Source organism: Somniosus microcephalus, chromosome 12 (genome assembly GCF_052327205.1).
Source record: "Somniosus microcephalus isolate GS21.2 chromosome 12, FLI_Smic_1.0, whole genome shotgun sequence".
NCBI lineage: Eukaryota > Metazoa > Chordata > Chondrichthyes > Squaliformes > Somniosidae > Somniosus > Somniosus microcephalus.
Window position 1 is genome coordinate 1,258,898 of NC_140998.1, and position 21,990 is coordinate 1,280,887.

Sequence of the window (21,990 nt, forward strand, 5' to 3'; positions counted from 1 at the left end):
AGTAATTGGAGGGCGGGGAGGAATCAGAGGGCAGGGAGTAATCGGAGGGCGGGGAGGAATCCGAGGGCGGGGAGTAATTGGAGGACGGGGAGTAATCGGAGGACGGGGAGTAATCGGAGTGCGAGGAGTAATCAGAGAGCGGGGAGTAATCGGATAGCGGGGAGTAATCGGAGAGCGGGGAGTAATCGGAGAGCAGAGAGTAATCGGAGAGCGGGGAGTAATTGGAGGGCGGGGAGTAATCGGAGAGCGAGGATTAATTGGAGGGCGGGGAGTAATCAGAGAGCGGGGAGTAATCGGAGAGCGGGGAGTAATCGGAGAGCGGGGAGTAATTGGAGGGTGGGGAGTAATCGGAGAGCCGGGAGTAATCGGAGAGTGGAGAGTAATTGGAGGGCGGGGAGCAATCAGAGAGCGGGGAGTAATCGGAGAGCGGGGAGTAATCGGAGAGCGGGGAGTAATCGGAGAGCGGGGAGTAATTGGAGGGCGGGGAGTAATCGGAGGGTGGGGAGTAATCAGAGAGCGGGGAGTAATCGGAGAGCGGGGAGTAATTGGAGGGTGGGGAGTAATCAGAGAGCGGGGAGTAATCAGAGAGCGGGGAATAATCAGAGAGCGGGGAGTAATCGGAGAGCGGGGAGTAATCAGAGAGCGGGGAGTAATCAGGGAACGGGAAGTAATCGGAGAGCGGAGAGTAATTGGAGGGCGGGGAGTAATCGTAGGGCAGGGAGTAATCAGGGAACGGGAGTAATTGGAGGGTGGGGAGAAATTGGAGAGCGGGGAGTAATTGGAGAGCAGGGAGTAATTAGAGGACGGGGAGTAATCGAAGAGCAGGAATAATTGGAACTGCGATTAATTGGAGAGCGGGAGTAATCAGAGAGTGGGAGTAATCGGAGAGCGGGAATAATCGGAGAGCGGGAATAATCGGAGAGCGGGAATAATCGGAGAGCGGGAGTAATCGGAGAGTGGGAGTAATCAGAGGGCAGGGCGTAATCGGAGAGCGGGAGTAATCAGAGGGCAGGGAGTAATCAGAGAGCAGGAGTAATCAGAGAGCGGGGAGTAATCCGAGAACGGGAATAATTGGAGAGCGGGAAGTGATCGGAGAGCGGGGAGTAATTGGAGCTCGGGGAGTAATCGGAGGGCGGGGAGTAATCGGAGGGCGGGGAGTAATCGGAGGGCGGGGAGTAATAGTAATCAGAGGGCAGGGAGTAATTGGAGAGCAGGAGTAATCAGAGGGCAGGGAGTAATCGGAGAGCGGGAGTAATCAGGGTAGGGAGTAATCGGAGAGCGGGAGTAATCGGAGAGCGGTGAGTAATCGAAGAGCAGGAATAATTGGAACTGCGATTAATTGGAGAGTGGGAGTAATCAGAGGGCGGGGAGTAATCGGAGAGTGGGAGTAATCAGAGGGCAGGATTAATCGGAGAGCGGGAGTAATCAGAGGGCAGGGAGTGATCGGAGAGCGAGAGTAATTGGAGAGCGGAGAGTAATCGGAGAGCGGGGAGTAATCAGAGGTCAGGGAGTAATTGGAGAGCAGGAGTAATCAGAGGGTAGGGAGTAATCGGAGAGCGGGTGTAATTGGAGGGCGGGGAGTAATCGGAGGGCAGGGAGTAATCGGAGAGCGGGGAGGAATCGGAGGACGGGGAGTAATCGGAGGACGGGGAGTAATCGGAGGACGGGGAGTAAACGGAGGGTGGGGAGTAATTGGAGGGCGGGGAGTAATCGGAGAGCGGGGAGTAATCGGAGAGCGGGGAGTAATCGGAGAGCAGAGAGTAATCAGAGAGCGGGGAGTAATTGGAGGGCGGGGAGTAATCGGAGAGCAGAGAGTAATCAGAGAGCGGGGAGTAATCGGAGGGCGGGGAGTAATCGGAGAGCGGGGAGTAATCGGAGAGCGAGCAGTAATCGGAGAGCGAGGAGTAATTGGAGGGTGGGGAGTAATCAGAGAGCGGGGAGTAATCGGGGAACGGGAAGTAATCGGAGAGCGGAGAGTAATTGGAGGGCGGGGAGTAATCGTAGGGCAGGGAGTAATCAGGGAACGGGAGTAATTGGAGGGTGGGGAGAAATTGGAGAGCGGGGAGTAATTGGAGAGCAGGGAGTAATTAGAGGACGGGGAGTAATCGAAGAGCAGGAATAATTGGAACTGCGATTAATTGGAGAGCGGGAGTAATCAGAGAGTGGGAGTAATCGGAGAGCGGGAATAATCGGAGAGCGGGAATAATCGGAGAGCGGGAATAATCGGAGAGCGGGAGTAATCGGAGAGTGGGAGTAATCAGAGGGCAGGGCGTAATCGGAGAGCGGGAGTAATCAGAGGGCAGGGAGTAATCAGAGAGCAGGAGTAATCAGAGAGCGGGGAGTAATCCGAGAACGGGAATAATTGGAGAGCGGGAAGTGATCGGAGAGCGGGGAGTAATTGGAGCTCGGGGAGTAATCGGAGGGCGGGGAGTAATCGGAGGGCGGGGAGTAATCGGAGGGCGGGGAGTAATAGTAATCAGAGGGCAGGGAGTAATTGGAGAGCAGGAGTAATCAGAGGGCAGGGAGTAATCGGAGAGCGGGAGTAATCAGGGTAGGGAGTAATCGGAGAGCGGGAGTAATCGGAGAGCGGTGAGTAATCGAAGAGCAGGAATAATTGGAACTGCGATTAATTGGAGAGTGGGAGTAATCAGAGGGCGGGGAGTAATCGGAGAGTGGGAGTAATCAGAGGGCAGGATTAATCGGAGAGCGGGAGTAATCAGAGGGCAGGGAGTGATCGGAGAGCGAGAGTAATTGGAGAGCGGAGAGTAATCGGAGAGCGGGGAGTAATCAGAGGTCAGGGAGTAATTGGAGAGCAGGAGTAATCAGAGGGTAGGGAGTAATCGGAGAGCGGGTGTAATTGGAGGGCGGGGAGTAATCGGAGGGCAGGGAGTAATCGGAGAGCGGGGAGTAATCGGAGGGCGAGGAGTAATCGGAGGGCGGGGAGTAATCGGGGGGCGGGGAGTAATCGGAGGGCGGGGAGTAATCGGAGAGCGAGGAGTAATTGGATGGCAGGGAGTAATTGTGGAACATGAAGTAATTGGAGAGCGGAGAGTAATCGGAGTGCGGGGAGTAATCGGAGAGTGGGGAGTAATTGGAGGGCGGGGAGTAATCGGAAAGCAGGGAGTAATTGGAGAGCGGGGAGTAATCAGGGTGCGGGGAGTAATCGGAGAACGGGGAGTAATCAGAGTGCAGGGAGTAATCGGGGGGCGGGGAGTAATCGGAGGGCGGGGAGTAATCGGAGAACGGGGAGTAATCAGAGTGCGGGGAGTAATCGGGGGGGCGGGGAGTAATCGGAGGGCGGGGAATAATAGTAATCAGAGGGCAGGGAGTAATTGGAGAGCAGGAGTAATCAGAGGGCAGGGAGTAATCGGAGAGCGGGAGTAATCAGAGGGTAGGGAGTAATCGGAGAGCGGGAGTAATCGGAGAGCGGTGAGTAATCGGAGAGCGGGAATAATTGGAACTCAATTGGAGAGCAGGTGTAATTGGAGAGCGGGTGTAATTGGAGGGCGGGGAGTAATTGGAGAGCGGGAAGTAATTGGAGGGCAAGGAGTAATTGGAGGGCGAGGAGTAATTGGAGGGCGAGGAGTAATTGGAGGGCGAGGAGTAATTGGAGGGCGAGGAGTAATTGGAGGGCGAGGAGTAATTGGAAGGCGAGGAGTAATTGGAGGGCGAGGAGTAATTGGAGGGCGGGGAGTAATTGGATGGCGGGGAGTAATCGTGGAACATGAAGTAATTGGAGAGCGGGGAGTAATCGGAGAGCGGGGAGTAATCGGAGAGCGGAGAGTAATCGGAAAGTGGGCAGTAATTGGAGGGCGGGGAGTAATCATGGAACGGAAGTAATTGGATGGCGGGGAGTAATCGGAAAGCAGGGAGTAATTGGAGAGCGGGGACTAATCAGGGTGCGGGGAGTAATTGGAGAGCGGGAAGTAATCGGGGTGCGGGGAGTAATCGGGGGGCGGGGAGTAATCGGAGGGCGGGGAGTAATCGGAGGGCTGGGCGTAATCAGAGAGTGGAGAGTAATCGGAGGGCGTGGAGTAATCGGAGAGCGGGGAGTAATCAGACAGCGGGAGGTAATCGGAGAGCGGGGAGGTAATCGGAGAGCGGGGAGGAATCGAAGAGCGGGGAGGAATCGGAGAGCGGGGAGTAATTGGAAGTGGGGAGTAATTGGAGGGCGGAGAGTAATTGGAGGGTGGGGAGTAATCGGAGGGCGGGGAGTAATTGGAAAGTGGGGAGTAATTGGAAGTGGGGAGTAATTGGAGGGCGGAGAGTAATTGGAGAGCGGGTGTAATCAGAGAGTGGGAGTAATTGGAGAGCGGGAGTAATCAGAGAGTGGGAGTAATCGGAGAGCGGAAATAATCGGAGAGCGGGAATAATCGGAGAGCGGGAATAATCGGAGAGTGGGAGTAATCAGAGAGAGGGGAGTAATCGGAGAGTGGGAGTAATCAGAGGGCAGGGAGTAATCGGAGAGCGGGAGTAATCAGAGGGCAGGGAGTAATCGGAGAGCAGGAGTAATCAGAGAGCGGGAGTAATCGGAGAATGGGAATAATTGGAGAGCGGGAAGTAATTGGAGGGTGGGGAGTTATCGGAGAGCGGGGAGTAATTGAAGCTTGGGGAGTAATCGGAGAGTGGGGAGTAATCAGAGAGCGAGGAGTAATTGGATGGCGGGGAGTAATCGAAGAGCAGGGATAATTGGAACTGCGATTAATTGGAGAGCGGAGTAATCAGAGAGTGGGAGTAATCAGACAGCGGGAGTAATCGGAGAGCGGGAGTAATCGGAGAGTGGGAGTAATCAGAGGGCGGGGAGTAATCGGAGAGCGGGAGTAATCAGAGGGCAGGGAGTAATCGGAGAGCGGGAGTAATCAGAGGGCAGGGAGTAATCGGAGAGCGAGAGTAATTGGAGAGTGGAGAGTAATCGGAGAGTGGGAGTAATCAGAGGGCAGGGAGTAATTGGAGAGCAGGAGTAATCAGAGGGCAGGGAGTAATCGGAGAGTGGGAGTAATCAGAGGGTAGGGAGTAATCGGAGAGTGGGAGTAATTGGAGGGCGGGGAGTAATTGGAGGGCAGGGAGTAATCGGAGAGCGGGGAGTAATCGGAGGGCGAGGAGTAATCGGAGGGCGGGGAGTAATCGGAGGACGGGGAGAAATCGGAGAGCGGGGAGTAATCGGAGAGCGGGGAGTAATCGGAGAGCGAGGAGTAATTGGATGGCAGGGAGTAATCGTGGAACATGAAGTAATCGGAAAGCAGGGAGTAATTGGAGAGCGGGGAGTAATCAGGGTGTGGGGAGTAATCGGAGAATGGGGAGTAATCGGGGTGCGGGAGTAATCGGGGGGCGGGGAGTAATCGGAGAGCGGGGAGTAATAGTAATCAGAGGGCAGGGAGTAATTGGAGGGCAGGGAGTAATGGGAGAGCGGGAGTAATCAGAGGGTAGGGAGTAATCGGAGAGCGGGAGTAATCGGAGAGCGGGAGTAATTGGAGAGCGGGTGTAATTGGAGAGCGGGGAGTAATCAGAGAGCGGGGAGTAATCAGAGAGCGGGGAGTAATCAGAGAGCGGGGAGTAATCGGAGAGCGGGGAGTAATCAGAGAGCGGGGAGTAATCAGGGAACGGGAAGTAATCGGAGAGCGGAGAGTAATTGGAGGGCGGGGAGTAATCGTAGGACGGGGAGTAATCAGGGAACGGGAGTAATTGGTGGGTGGGGAGAAATTGGAGAGCGGGGAGTAATTGGAGAGCAGGGAGTAATTAGAGGACGGGGAGTAATCGAAGAGCAGGAATAATTGGAACTGCGATTAATTGGAGAGCGGGAGTAATCAGAGAGTGGGAGTAATCGGAGAGCGGGAATAATCGGAGAGCGGGAATAATCGGAGAGTGGGAGTAATCGGAGAGTGGGAGGAATCAGAGGGCAGGGAGTAATCGGAGAGTGGGAGTAATCAGAGGGCAGGGAGTAATCGGAGAGCGGGAGTAATCAGAGGGCAGGGAGTAATCGGAGAGCAGGAGTAACCAGAGAGCGGGGAGTAATCGGAGAACGGGAATAATTGGAGAGCGGGAAGTGATCGGAGAGCGGGGAGTAATTGGATCTCGGGGAGTAATTGGAGGGCGGGGAGTAATCAGAGAGCGAGGAGTAATTGGATGGCAGGGAGTAATCGAAGAGCAGGAATAATTGGAACTGCGATTAATTGGAGAGTGGGAGTAATCAGAGGGCGGGGAGTAATCGGAGAGTGGGAGTAATCAGAGGGCAGGAGTAATCGGAGAGCGGGAGTAATCAGAGGGCAGGGAGTAATCGGAGAGCGAGAGTAATTGGAGAGCGGAGAGTAATCAGAGAGCGGGGAGTAATCAGAGGGCAGGGAGTAATTGGAGAGCAGGAGTAATCAGAGGGTAGGGAGTAATCGGAGAGCGGGAGTAATTGGAGGGCGGGGAGTAATCGGAGGGCAGGGAGTAATCGGAGAGCGGGGAGTAATCGGAGGGCGAGGAGTAATCGGAGGGCGGGGAGTAATCGGAGGACGGGGAGAAATCGGAGAGCGGGGAGTAATCGGAGACCGGGGAGTAATCGGGGAGCGAGGAGTAATTGGATGGCAGGGAGTAATCGTGGAACATGAAGTAATCGGAAAGCAGGGAGTAATTGGAGAGCGGGGAGTAATCAGGGTGCGGGGAGTAATCGGAGAATGGGGAGTAATCGGGGTGCGGGAGTAATCGGGGGCGGGGAGTAATCGGAGAGCGGGGAGCAATAGTAATCAGAGGGCAGGGAGTAATTGGAGGGCAGGGAGTAATGGGAGAGCGGGAGTAATCAGAGGGTGGGGAGTAATCGGAGAGCGGGAGTAATCGGAGAGCGGGAGTAATTGGAGAGCGGGTGTAATTGGAGAGCGGGGAGTAATTGGAGAGCGAGGAGTAATTGGAGGGCGAGGAGCAATTGGAGGGCGAGGAGTAATTGGAGGGCGAGGAGTAATTGGAGGGCGGGGAGTAATTGGAGGGCGAGGAGTAATTGGAGGGCGAGGAGTAATTGGAGGGCGGGGAGTAATCGGAGAGCGAGGAGTAATTGGATGGCGGGGAGTAATCGTGGAACATGAAGTAATTGGAGAGCGGAGAGTAATCGGAGAGCGGGGAGTAATCGGAGAGCGGAGAGTAATCGGAGAGTGGGCAGTAATTGGAGGGCGGGGAGTAATCACGGAACGGAAGTAATTGGATGGTGGGGAGTAATCGGAAAGCAGGGAGTAATTGGAGAGCGGGAACTAATCGGTGCGGGGAGTAATCGGAGAGCGGGAAGTAATCGGGGTGCGGGGAGTAATCGGGGGCGGGGAGTAATCGGGGGGCGGGGAGTAATCGGAGGGCTGGGCGTAATCAGAGAGTGGAGAGTAATCGGAGGGCGTGGAGTAATCGGAGAGCGGGGAGTAATCAGACAGCGGGAGGTAATCGGAGAGCGGGGAGGAATCGGAAGTGGGGAGTAATTGGAGGGCGGAGAGTAATTGGAGGATGGGGAGTAATTGGAAGTGGGGAGTAATGGAAGTGGGGAGTAATCGGAGGGCGGGGAGTAATCGGAGAGCAGGGAGTAATCGGAGGGCGGAGAGTAATCGGAGGGCGGGGAGTAATCGGAGGGCGGGGAGTAATCGGAGGGCGGGAGTAATCATAGAGCGGGAAGTAATCGGAGAGCGGGAAGTAATCGGAGAGTGGGGAGTAATTGGAGTGTGGGAATTGATTGGTGGGCGAGGAGTAATTGGGGAACAGAAGTAATCGGAGGGCGGGGAGTAATCGGAGGGCGGGAGTAATCGGAGGTCGGGAGTAATCGCAGGGTGGGAGTAATCGGAGGTCGGGAGTAATCGGAGGGCGGGGAGTAATCGGAGAGCGGGGAGTAATCGGAGAGCAGGAAGTAATCGGAGAGCGGGAAGTAATCGGAAAAAGGGGAGTAAAAGAAAAGACAGCCATCCGTGGCTTAGTAAAGTAATAAAGGATAGTATCCGACTGAAAACAAGGGCATATAAAGTAGCCAAATCTAGTGGGAGGATAGAAGATTGGGAAGCATTTAAAAGCCAGCAAACAATAACTAAAAGATTAATTAAGAAAGGGAAGATAGATTATGAATGTAAACTAGCAAAAAACATAAAAACAGATAGCAAGAGTTTCTACAGCTATATAAAAAGAAAAAGGGTGGCTAAAGTGAACGTTGGTCCCTTAGAGGATGAGAGTGGGAAACTAGTGCTGGGGAACATGCAGATGGCAAAGACGCTGAACAAATATTTTGTATCAGTCTTTACAGTAGAGGACACTAAAAATATCCCAACACTGGACAAACAGGGGGCAATGGGGGGGGGGGGAGGAGCTAAACACGATTAAAATCACTAAGGAGATGGTACTCGGTAAAATAATGGGACTTAAGGCGGATAAATCCCCTGGACCTGATGGCCTACATCCTAGGGTCTTGAGAGAAGTGGCGGTAGGGATTGTGGATGCATTGGTGATTATTTTCCAAAACTCCCTGGACTCAGGAAAGGTCCCGGCAGATTGGAAAACTGCTAATGTAACACCCTTATTTAAGAAGGGAAGTAGACAAAAAGCTGGAAACTATAGACCAGTTAGCCTAACATCTGTGGTTGGCAAAATGTTGGAGTCCATTATTAAGGAAACCGTAACAGAGCATTTGGATAAACATATTTTAATAGGACAGAGTCAGCATGGTTTTATGAAGGGGAAGTCATGTTTGACAAATTTGCTCGAATTCTTTGAGGACATAACATACAGGGTGGATAAAGGGGAACCAGTGGATGTACTCTATCTGTACTTCCAAAAGGCATTTGACAAGGTTCCACACAAAAGATTACTGATCAAGATAAAAAATCACGGGATTGGGGGTCATATACTGGCATGGGTGGAAGATTGGCTATCTAACAGAAAACAAAGAGTTGGGATAAATGGTTCATTCTCAGGATGGCAATCAGTAACTAGTGGTGTTCCGCAGGGGTCAGTGCTGGGACCCCAACTCTTTACAATCTATATTAACGATTTGGACGAAGGGACCGAATGCAACGTATCCAAGTTTGCCGATGATACAAAGATGGAAGGGAAAGCAGTGAGTGAGGAGGACATAAAAAACCTGCAAAAGGACAAAGTGTGGTGATTATGCTTGTTTTGTAAGAAGCATTGTAAGTGGTTGCCTGTTTCCTGCCTTGAGATATATGCTGTAAACTCATTGGTAGTTGATGTCATGTGATTTGTGGTGGCCATCTTAAATTCAGTTCTCTGCAGCCTTGGTTGGGACTGGGTGTTGAAGATGTGCTGCTGGGTTTTTAAGGTTAATAAAGCCTAGATTTAGAAAGGCAAATCTACTCTTCATTTCAATTTATTAACCTTTTGTTAGAATGGAGCGATATCTTCAACCGGAACGATTTAATGCTGACCCTAATTCTGTAGGAGTGGATGATAAATGGAAACACTGGTATCGTACATTTAAAAACTTTTTGGGTGTGTTGGATCAAGAGTCTCTAAATAAGTTGAATATACTGATCAACTACATTGCTCCGGATGTGTATAAGTATATCTTGGACTGTGAAACTTACGAATTGGCTATTGCTACATTGGAAAAGATTTTTGTTAAACCAAAGGATGAGGTATTTGCACGTCACCTTCTATCTGCCCGTAGGCAGCAGGTGGGAGAATCTTTGGATGCTTATTTACAAGCACTTCGGCGCCTTGGTGCTAACTGTAATTATAAGGCCGTGTCGGCAGAAGAATATAAGGAAGAATCGGTACAGGATGCTTTTATTAATGGATTACTGTCTAGATCAATTCGTCAGCGGTTATTAGAAAATAAGACTTTGGATCTCAAGAGTGCTTTTGAGCAAGCCTCTACATTGGATTTGGCCCAGAGAAGTTCGGATTCTTACGCTCTTTTTAATCGGCCTGTGACTGTGGTTTCGGCAGTTCCGGATGAAAAGGAATTACGTGGACTTAATAGGAGTGGTTTACCAGATTCTGAAACAGTTTCTACTTTGGCTGCTGTTGCCTCTAGGATTCAGAAGTGTTATTTTTGTGGGAACGCCCGGCACCCTCGTCTGAAGTGTCCTGCTCGGGAGGCTGTGCATAGTAAATGCGGCAAGAGAGGTCATTATGCACGTGTTTGTAAATCAATTGCCTCCTCTGCGACTATTCAGCCTTTAGATAGGGCGTTTATTGCATCAGTTTCTGCTGCCTTTGCTCATGGCCTAAACAAAGCTATAGTTACGGCCCAAGTTAATGGGTTAGAAGTAAAGGCCCTTATAGATACGGGCAGTACCGAGAGTTTTATAAGTCTTCAGTTTGTGAAGGAGAAGCGTTTGAAAATTTTGCCTGTTACTTATCAGGTGTGTATGGCTCAGACGACTCTCACCTCACAAGTAGCTGGTTGTTGCCTTGTGAAATTAATTCTTCTAGGTAATACGTATACTGATATACGCCTATCTGTTTTGCCTAATCTCTGTGCGGATATTTTGATTGGTCATGATGTGCTTCAATTACACGAGTCTCTCAGTCTTTCTTTTGGAGGAACTAAGCCACCTTTATCTATTTGTGGATTAACTTCTTTATCCATTTCTCCATTATCACTTTTTTCCAATTTGATGCCGGATTGTAAGCCAATTGCTACCAAGTCAAGAAGGTATAGCAGTCAGGATAAAGAATTTATTAAGTCTGAAGCTCAACGTCTTTTATTGGAAGGAATCATTGAACCTAGTTGTTCGCCCTGGCGGGCACAAGTAGTTGTCACCACTAACGAGAGACATAAGAAACGAATGGTGATAGACTACTCTCAAACTATTAATAGGTATACTCAATTAGATGCATACCCTTTGCCTAAGATTGATGAGCTTATCAACAAAGTATCTCAGTATAAGGTTTTTAGCACTATTGACCTAAAGAGTGCTTATCATCAGATTCCTATCGTTAAGAGGGATCAACCATATACGGCCTTTGAGGCTGGCGGAAAGCTGTATCAGTTTTGCCGAGTACCATTTGGTGTTACTAATGGTGTTGCCTGTTTTCAACGGGCAATGGATGCTTTTATAAGTGATAACTCCCTCTCTGACACCTTTTCATATTTAGACGACATCACGGTGTGTGGCAAATCAAGGGTGGAGCATGATTCTAATTTAGAAAGATTCCTTCAAGCTGCGGAAAAAGTTGGTTTAACTTTCAATAAAGAGAAGTGTATCTTTTCGACCACTGAGTTAAATCTACTGGGGTATATTATCTCGGGAAACAAGATTAAACCAGATCCAGAACGCCTGCAACCATTGATTGATTTACCTTGTCCTACTAATTCTAAGGCTTTGCAACGAGTTGTTGGACTGTTTTCTTATTATTCTAATTGGATTGCAAACTTTTCGCAGAAGATCCGGCCCCTTATTCGGGTTACGACATATCCTCTATCATGGGAGGCCAGGATGTGTTTTGATAATTTCAAAAAGGATATCCTTGGAGCAGTTGTGCATTCTATTGATGAGCAGATTCCCTTTGTGATTGAGACGGACGCTTCCGATTTTGCAATTGGGGCTACTCTGAACCAAAATGGAAGACCTGTGGCCTTTTTCTCACGTACTTTGAACAATAGTGAGAAAAGACACTCCTCAATAGAGAAAGAGGCGTATGCAATAGTAGAAGCACTGCGTAAATGGAGACATTATTTATCGGGGCGACATTTTACGTTGGTAACTGACCAAAAATCTGTGTCCTTTATGTTTGATGTCAAACATTTTGGAAAGATCAAGAATGATAAAATAATGAGGTGGAGGATTGAGTTGGCATGCTACCATTTTGATATAGTTTACCGTCCTGGGAAAGATAATGTTGCTGCTGATGCGCTGTCGAGGGCTTATTGTTCTGTGATTCACGGAGATACGCTTATTAATCTTCATAATGCTTTGTGCCATCCTGGTGTTACGAGGATGATACACTTCGTACGCAGTAAGAATTTGCCCTTTTCAGTTGAAGACGTCAAGCGGATGACTTCATCATGTTCTATCTGTGCTCGGTGTAAACCGAATTTCTTTAAGCCTCAACGAGCTCATCTTATAAAGGCTACTTCTCCTTTTGAACGTTTGAGCGTTGATTTTAAGGGGCCTCTTCCTTCAACGACTCAGAATCGATATATATTTACTGTTGTGGATGAGTTTTCAAGGTTCCCTTTTGCTTTTCCTTGCGCAGATGTATCAACTGCTACAGTTATCAAATGTCTGACTCAACTTTTTGTCATCTTTGGGATGCCTGCGTATATCCATTCGGATCAGGGAAGTTCTTTTATGTCTTCCCAGTTGAAGGAATACCTTCAGAGTCGAGGAATCTCTACTAGTAGAACTGCCCCGTATAATCCCCAGGGTAATGGACAGTGCGAACGATATAATGGGGTGATCTGGAAGGCAGTTATGTTGGCTTTGACATCCCGGAACCTTAAGAATACACAGTGGGAAATGGTATTGCCTGATGCTCTGCATTCCATTAGATCATTGCTTTCAACGGCTACTAATGTGACCCCCCATGAAAGGCTCTTTAACTATCCGCAGAGATCTACTACGGGATATTCGGTACCTTCATGGCTTACTATGCAGGGGCCTGTGCTGCTTCGACGCCATGTTAGATTGTCAAAATATGATCCTTTAGTGGAGGAGGTGGAGCTGTTGGAGGCAAATTCCCAATATGCTCATATTCGATTCCAAGATGGGAAAGAAAGTACTGTTTCAGTTAAAGACTTGGCTCCTTGTGGTGGTCAGCCCTCTTCTGAGGATATTAACAATAGTCACGATTCAGATAATGTGGATGTCGTCACAGATACTACGAATATTTCCAATCCTATTGCAGATAATTATAATTCTATTAGTCAGCCCTCGATGGATGTTCATGACCGTCCCAGTTTACCTCCTGATGGGATTTCCAATCCGGAAACCGTTGATAATCAGGATATGGATAGCCGTCCTGCAGAAGATACTTCCGTGTCTCCTGGTGTGGGAGGGCAAGGAATTTCACCAAGGTTAAGAAGGTCGACACGAACAAGATATCCGGTCGACCGATTGAAAATGGACTTTTAAAATAATTGATAGTAATGTTTTAAAATTGTTGAAATATTATATTTGTATTTTGTATCCTAGAAGTAAAGGGAATTAAGGGTTACGGGAAGCGGGCAGGAATTTGGACATGAGTCCAGGTTCGGATCAGACATGGCCCTGTGGGTAGCGGAGCGGGCCCAGGGGCCGTGTAGCCTGATCCTGCTCCTATTTCGTGTGTCTAATTCTGTTAGATTCAGGAGATGGTTCTGTGATAGTATTTTGGCGGTTAGGATCAGATCAGCCATGATCTTATTGAATGGCAGAGCAGGCTCGAGGGGCCGATTGGCCTGCTCCTGCTCCTATTTCTTATGTTCTTATGTTCTTATGATTACTCCCCTCCCTCCGATTACTCCCGCCCTCCGATTACCCCCGCCCTCCGATTACTCCCCGCCCTCCGATTACTCCCCTCCCTCCGATTACTCCCCTCCCTCCGATTACTCCCGCCCTCCGATTACTCCCCGCCCTCCGATTACTCCCCGCCCTCCGATTACTCCCCGCCCTCCGATTACTCCCCGCCCTCCGATTACTCCCCGCCCTCCGATTACTCCCCGCCCTCCGATTACTTCCTGCTACATAAGAACATAAGTAGGAGCAGGAGTAGGTCATATGGCCCCTCGGGCCTGCTCCGCCATTCAATAGGATCATGGCTGATCCGAATCTAGACTCACGTCCACTTCCCTGCCCTCTCCCCGTAACCCCTAATTCCCTTGTCTGCTAGGAAACTGTCTATCTCTGTTTTAAATTTATTTAATGTTGCAGCTTCCACAGCTCTCTGGGGCAGCAAATTCCATAGATTTACTACCCTCTGAGTGAAGAAGTTTCTCCTCATCTCAGTTTTGAAAGAGCAGCCCCTTATTCTAAGACTATGCCCCCTAGTTCTAGTTTCACCCATCATCGGGAACATCCTCCCCGCATCCACCCGATCCAACCCCTTCACAACCTTATATGTTTCGATAAGATCGCCTCTCATTCTTCTGAACTCCAATGAGTAGAGTCCCAACCTACTCAACCTCTCCTCATATGTCCATCCCCTCATCCCCGGGATTAACCGAGTGAACCTTCTTTGTACTGACTCGAGAGCAAGTATGTCTTTTCTTAAGTATGGACACCAAAACTGTATGCAGTATTCCAGGTGCGGTCTCACCAATACCTTGTACAACTGAAGCAATACCTCCCTATTTTTATATTCTATCCCCCTAGCAATGAAAGCCAACATTCCATTGGCCTTCTTAATCACTTGCTGCACCTGCATACTAACCTTTTGAGTTTCGTGCACCAGGACCCCCAGATCCCTTTGTACTTCAGTACTTTCCAGTTTCTTGCCATTAAGATAATAGCTTGCTCTACGATTTTTCCTGCCAAAGTGCATAACCTCACACTTTCCAGTATTGTATTCCATCTGCCAAATCTCTGCCCACTTACTTAGCCTGTCTATGTCCCCTTGCAGGTTTTTTATGTCCTCCTCACTCATTACTTTCCCTCCCATCTTAGTATCACCTGCAAACTTTGATATGTTACACTCGGTCCCCTCCTCCAAATCGTTAATATAGATTGTAAAGAGCTGGGGACCCAGCACCGACCCCTGCGGAACACCACTAGTTACTGATTGCCATTCTGAGAATGAACCATTTATCCCAACTCTCTGCCTTTTGTTAGATAGCCAATCCTCTATCCATGCCAGAATATTATCCCCAATCCCGTGATTTTTTATCTGAAGCAATAATCTTCTGTGTGGCACCTTGTCAAATGCCTTTTGGAAGTCTAAATACACTACGTCCACTGGTTCCCCTTTATCCACCCTATATGTTACTTCCTCAAAGAACTCCAGCAAATTTGTCAAACATGACTTCCCCTTCATAAAACCATGCTGACTTTGTCCTATTAAATGATGATTATCCAAATGTCCTGTTACCGTCTCCTTAATAATGGACTCCAAAATTTTACCTACCACAGATGTTAGGTTAACCGGTCTATAGTTTCCAGCCTTCTGTCTACTGCCCTTTTTAAATAAGGGTGTTACATTAGCAGGGACCTTTGCTGAGTCCAGGGGAGTAATCGGAGGGCAAGGAGTAATCGGAGGGCGGGGAGTAATCGGAGAGCGGGGAGTAATCGGAGACCGGGAGTAATCGGAGGGCGGGGAGTAATCGGAGGGTGGGGACTAATCGGAGGGCGGGGACTAATCGGAGGGCGGGGACTAACCGGAGGGCGGGGACTAACCGGAGGGCGGGGACTAACCGGAGGGTGGGGAGTAACCGGAGGGCGGGGAGTAACCGGAGGGCGGGGAGTAACCGGAGGGCGGGGAGTAACCGGAGGGTGGGGAGTAACCGGAGGGCGGGGACTAACCGGAGGGCGGGGAGTAACCGGAGGGCGGGGATTAATCGGAGGGCGGGAAGTAATCGGAGGGCAGGGAGTAATCGGAGGGCGGGGAGTAATCGGAGGGAGGGGAGTAATCGGAGGGAGGGAAGTAATCGGAGGGCGGGAGTAATCGGAGGGCGGGAGTAATCGGAGGGTGGGAGTAATCGGAGGGAGTAATCGGAGGGCGGGAGTAATCGGCGGATGTGGCGTAATCAGAGACACGCAGACGGCGATCTGCCACCAGCCGGTATTCACTCACTCCGCCGGGACATTCGCGATGGTGGTGCGGCCGAAGTGCTGCGGGCTGTCACCTGGAACGGAAATATTCAGAGTCAGTGTGAGCTTCGAGACCCAACACACAATCACCTCCAACTACAGCCAGCCCTGGGACAGTAATGTTATTCAGAACCTGCAGCCCCAGTGCTCGCCCCCCCCGTGCCCCCGTTCAGAGCCCCTCCCGTCCTGTACCCCCCATCTCTACCCTTCCTCTAACGTTCCCCCCTGCCCTAGCCCTGAACTCGCATCTTTCTTCAGTTTCTCTCCTGTCTCCCCTCATGCCCTCCACGAGCTCACCTTGTCCATGAGACCCACCTCCTGCTCCCTTGGCCCTATTCTCACCAAACTGCTGACCACCCAACTTCCCTTCCTGGCTTACATGTTTTTGTGACTGGAAGGCTGTTTCCAGTGGGGTTCCACAGGGCTCAGTACTGGGTCCCTTGCTTTTTGTGGTATATTTGGCACATTGGATCCAAAATTGGCTTAGTGGCAGGAGGCAGAGGATGATGGTCAAAGGTTGTTTTTGTGACTGGAAGCCTGTGTCCAGTGGTGTACCGCAGGGATCGGTGCTGGGTCCCTTGCTGTTTGTAGTGTACATTAATGATTTAGATATGAATGTAGGAGGCATGATCAGTAAGTTCGCAGGTGACACGAAAATTGGTGGAGTGTTAAATAGCGAGGAGGGAAGCCTCAGGTTACAGGACGATATAGACGGGTTGGTCAGATGGGCAGAAAAGTGGCAAATGGAATTCAACCCTGAAAAGTGTGAGGTGATGCATTTTGGGAGGACGAACAAGACAAGGGAATACACAATGAATGGTAGGATCCTAGGAAGGACAGAGGATCAGAGAGACCTTGGTGTGCCTGTACATAGATCCCTGAAAGCATCAGGACAGGTAGATAAGGTGGTTAAAAAGGTATATGGGATACTTGCCTTCATTAGCCGAGGCATAGAATATAAGAGCAGGGAGGTTATGATGGAGCTGTACAAAATGCTAGTTAGGCCACAGCTGGAATACTGTGTGCAGTTCTGGTTGCCACACTATAGGAAGGATGTGATTGTATTGGAGAGGGTGCAGAGGAGATTCACCAGGCTGTTACCTGGGCTGGAGCGCTTCAGCTATGAAGAGAGACTGGACAGGCTGGGGTTGTTTTCCTTAGAGCAGAGATGGCTGAGGGGGGACCTGATTGAGGTGTACAAAATTATAGGGTAGATAGAAAAGAACTTTTCCCTTTAGTAGAGGGGTCAATAACCAGGGGGCATAGTTTCAAGGTAAGGGGCAGGAGGTTTAGAGGGGATTTGAGGAAAAAAATTTCACCCAGAGGGTGGTTGGAATCTGGAACTCACTGCCTGAAAGGGTGGTAGAGGCAGGAACCCTCACAACATTCAAGAAGCATTTAGATGAGCACTTGAAACACCATAGCATACAAGGCTATGGACCAAGTGCTGGAAAGTGGGATTAGAATAACCAGGGCTTGATGGCCGGCGTGGACACGATGGGCTGAAGGGCCTCTTTCTGTGCTGTATAACTCTGTGACTCTATCTATATCAATGATTTAGACATCAATGTAGGAAGTATGATTAAGAAGTTTGCAGATGATACAAAAATTGGCCGTGTGGTTCATAGTGAAGAAGAAAGCTGTAAACTACAGGAAGATATCAGTGGACTGGTCAGGTGGACAGAACAATGGCAAATGGAATTCAATCCGGAGAAGTGTGAGGTAATATATTTGGGGAGAGCAAACAAGGCAAGGGAATACACTATAAATGGTAGGACACTGCGAAATGTAGAAGAACAGAGGGACCATGGAGTGCATGTCCACAGATCCCTGAAGGTAGCAGGACAGGTAGATAAGATGGTTAAGAAGGCATACAGGATACTTCCCTTTATTAGCCGAGGCACAGAATATAAGAGCAGGGGGGTTATGCTTGAATAAAACACTATTTAGGCCACATTACAGGAAAGATGTGATTGCACTAGAGAGGGTTCAGAGGAGATTTACGAGGATGTTGCCGGGACTGGGGAATTTTAGCTATGAGGAAAGATTGGCTAGGCTGGGTCTGTTTTCTTTGGAACAGAGGAGGCTGAGGGGAGACCTAATTGAGGTGTATAAAATTATGAGAGCCTTGATAGGGTGGATAAGAAGGACCTATTTCCATTAGCAGAATGGTCACTAACTGGGGGCATCGAATTAAAGTAGTTGGTAGAAGGATTAGAGGGGAGTTGAGGAGACGTTTTTTCACCCAGAGGGTGGTGGGGGTCTGGAACTCACTGCCTGAAATGCATGGATTGGAGGGTAGCGAATGTAATCCCACTATTTAAAAAAGGTGGTAGAGAGAAAACGGGGAACTATAGACCAGTAAGCCTGACATCGGTAGTGGGGAAGATGCTAGAGTCCATTATAAAAGATGTAATAGCAGAGCACTTGGAAAACAGTGACAGGATCGGACAAAGTCAACATGGATTTACAAAAGGTAAATCTTGCTTGACTAATCTACTGGAATTTTTTGAGGATGTAACTGGTAGAATAGATAAGGGAAAACCAGTGGATGTGGTGTATTTGGATTTTCAGAAAGCTTTCGATAAGGTCCTGCATAAGAGATTAGCATGCAAAGTTAAAGCACATGGGATTGGGGGTAAGGTACTGACTTGGATAGAGAACTGGTTGGCAGACAGGAAGCAAAAAGTTGGAATAAACGGGTCTTTTTCCGAGTGGAAGGCAGTGACTAGTGGGGTACCGCAGGGATCGGTGCTAGGACCCCAGCTATTCACAATATATATTAATGATCTAGACGAGGGAGCTAGATGTAATATCTCCAAGTTTGCAGATGACACAAAGCTGGGTGGGCGTGTGTGCTGTGAGGAGGATGCAGAGAAACTCCAGTATGATTTGGACAGGTTGGTTGATTGGGCAGATGCATGGCAGATGCAGTATAATGTGGATAAATGCGAGGTTATCCACTTTGGTGGCAAAAACAGGAAGGCAGATTATTATCTGAATGGCAATAGATTGGGAGAAGGGGAAGTGCAACGAGACCTGGGTGTCCTTGTGCACCAGTCGCTGAAGGTAAGCATGCAGGTGCAGCAGGCGGTTAAGAAGGCAACTGGTATGTTGGCCTTCGTAGCGAGAGGGTTTGAGTACAGGAACAAGGATGTCTTGCTGCAGTTGTACAGGGCCTTGGTGAGACCACACCTTGAGTATTGTGTGCAGTTTTGGTCGCCTTATCTGAGGAAGGATGTTCTTGCCATGGAGAGAGTGTAGCGAAGATTCACCAGACTGATACCTGGGATGGCAGGAATGACGTATGAGGAGATATTTGGTCGATTGGGCTTATATTCGCTGGAGTTTAGAAGAATGAGAGGGGATCTCATCGAAACTTATAGGGGGAAAAATTCAGTTGGTAGCGCCACCCGTTAGCGTCTTAAGAGGGCGCTAAGTGAGGCGCAAACCAACTAGCGCCCAGGCGCAGCGCTGCCCACGCCTCCCGCAAAATTCAGCAGGAGGTTAGTGGTGGCGCTAACCGTTAGCGCTGCGCCGCTGGCGATGACATCATTGGTGTGCACAGCGCCCCGCTCACACCCCGGCCGCGATCTTCGGGAGCGCCCCCTGATTTACCGCTGGACGCTATGTCCGAGAGGGTCAGTGTGGCGTACCTGCGGCCGGGGAGGCGCAATTTAAAGGCAAGGTGCGGGGCGGCTATTTTTGTTGTTGGCCGCCTGCCAGCACCTGCCTGCGCTCCCGTCCCCGTCCTCCTGAACGCCCCCTGTCCCCGCGGAGTGCCGGCTGCGCTCCAAGAGCCCGGCACTTCTCTTGAGTGCCGGGCTCTTTTGCCTGCACTCCCGATCCCCGGGGGCCCAGCTGGGCCCCAGGTCGCGCTGCACAAGGCCCCTCCCCTTTAAGAAGGGGAGGAAGGCCTGCAATATCATGGTGAGATGTGCCGCAGCGTGTGGCGCTGCAGCATGTAGCGCCACGATATTCACTCGCAGCGCCCCAAGAGGGATGCGGGACGCTTCCAGAAGCGCCCCGCTTTCCTCTTGGGGCGCAACCACTCAATTTCCGGCGCGGGGGCGCAAATTTTTCCGGGGCGCTCCTTTTAGCGCCCCAATTGGGGCACTACTCAATTTTTAGCCCATAAGGTTCTAACAGGACTAGACGCAGGAAGGATGTTCCCGATGGCCGGGGAGTCCAAAACCAGGGGTCACAGTCTAAGGATAAGGGGTAAACCATTTAGGACAGAGATGAGGAGGAGTTTCTTCACCCAGAGAGTGGTGAACCTGTGGAATTCTCTACCACAGAAGGCAGTAGAGGCTAATTCATTAAATATATTCAAGAAGGACTTGGATATATTTCTTAAGGCTAAAGGGATCAAGGGATATGGAGAGAAGGCAGGGACAGGGTACTGAATTTGGATGATCAGCCATGATCTCATTAAATGGCGGAACAGGCTCGAGGGGCCGAATGGCCTACTCCTGCTCCTATCTTCTATGTTTCTATGAAAGGGTGGTAGAGACAGAAACCCTCATTGCATTTAAAAAGTACTTGGATATGCACTTGAAGTGCTGTAACCTACAAGGCTACGGATCAATAGCTGGAAAATGGAATTAGGCTGGAGAGCTCTTTCTCGGCCCCGCGGATACGATGGGCCAAATGGCCTCCTTCAGTGTCATAAATTTCTATGATTCTTTGTTAGCTGTTATTGTTAACGGTTCTCTCTCTCCTCAGGTACTGTCCCCCTCTCCTTCAAATCCCTTTCCTCAATAAATTCCTTTGACCCCTCTGTCCTTGCAAACCTCCAACCTCCCTTTCCTCTTCAAAGTCCTTGAACGTGTTGTCGCCTCCAAAATCCGTGCCCATCTTTCCCGCAACTCCATGTTTGAATCCCTCCAATCAGGTTTCTGCCCCTGCCACAGTACCGAAACGGCTCTCATCAAAGTCAATGACATCCTCTGTGACCTTGGTAACCTATCCCTTCTTGTTCTTCTCGACCTGTCTGCAGTCTTTGACATGGTTGACCACACCATCCTCTTCCAACGCCTCTCCACCGTTGTCCAGCTGGGTGGGACTGCACTCGCCTGGTTCCATTCTTATCTATCTAATCGTAGCCAGAGAATCACCTGTAACGGCTTCTCTTCCCGCTCCCACATCGTTACCTCTGATGTCCCCCAAGGATCTGTCCTTGGTTCCCTCCTATTTCTCATCTACATCCTGCCCCTCAGCGACATCATCCAAAAACACATCAGTTTCCACATGTACACTGACGACACCCAGCTCTAACTCACCACCACCTATCTCAATCCCTCCACTGTGTCTGATTTGTCACACTGCTTGTCCAACATCCAGTACTGGATGAACAGTAATTTCCTCCAATTAAATATTGGGGAGACCAAAGTCATTGTCTTTGGTCCCTGCCACAAACTCCATTCCCTCATCACCGACTCCATCCCTCTCCCTAGCATCTGTCTGAGGCTGACCCACACTGTTCGCAACCTTGGTGTCATAACGTCACCACGAGATGAGCTTCCGACCACATATCTGCACCATAATAAAGACCGCCTATTTCCACCTCTGTAACATCGCCCGTCTCCACTCCTGCCTCAGCTCATCTGCTGCTGAAACCCTCATCCATGCCGTAGCTACCTCGAGACTTGACTATTCCAACACTCTCCTGGCTGGCCTCCCCCATTCCACCCTCCCTAAACTTGAGCTCATCCAAAACTTTCTGTCCATATCCTAACTCGCACCAAGTCCCGTTCATCCGTCACCCCTGTGCTCGCTGACCCGTGACCTAACTCGCACCAAGTCCCGTTCATCCGTCACCCCTGTGCTCGCTGACCCGTGTCCTAACTCGCATCAAGTCCCGTTCATCCGTCACCCCTGTGCTCGCTGCCCCGTGACCTAACTCGCATCAAGTCCCGTTCATCCGTCACCCCTGTGCTCGCTGCCCCGTGTCCTAACTCGCATCAAGTCCCGTTCATCCGTCACCCCTGTGCTCGCTGACCCGTGACCTAACTCACATCAAGTCCCGTTCATCCGTCACCCCTGTGCTCGCTGCCCCGTGTCCTAACTCACATCAAGTCCCGTTCATCCGTCACCCCTGTGCTCGCTGACCTACATTGGCTCCCGGTCCGGCAACACTTCGATTTTAAAATTCTCATCCTTGTTTTCAAATCACTCCATGGCCTCACCCCTCCCTATCTCTGTAACCTCCTTCAGCCCCACAACCCTCGAGATATCTGCGCTCCTCTAATTCTGCCCTTTTGAGCACTCCTGATTATAATCGCTCCACCATTGGTGGCCGTGC

General features: G+C 50.1%; 1 protein-coding gene across 1 annotated transcript in view; it reads right to left on the reverse strand.

The window, feature by feature from the left end:
• Positions 1–21,990, reverse strand: part of tmem63c (transmembrane protein 63C) — a 346,423-nt gene that overhangs the window by 196,260 nt on the left and 128,173 nt on the right. Inside the window, exon 7 of the mRNA XM_086004159.1 lies at positions 15,670–15,721. Coding sequence (XP_085860285.1) covers positions 15,670–15,721 — 52 coding nt within the window. The remainder of the gene's footprint in view (positions 1–15,669; positions 15,722–21,990) is intronic.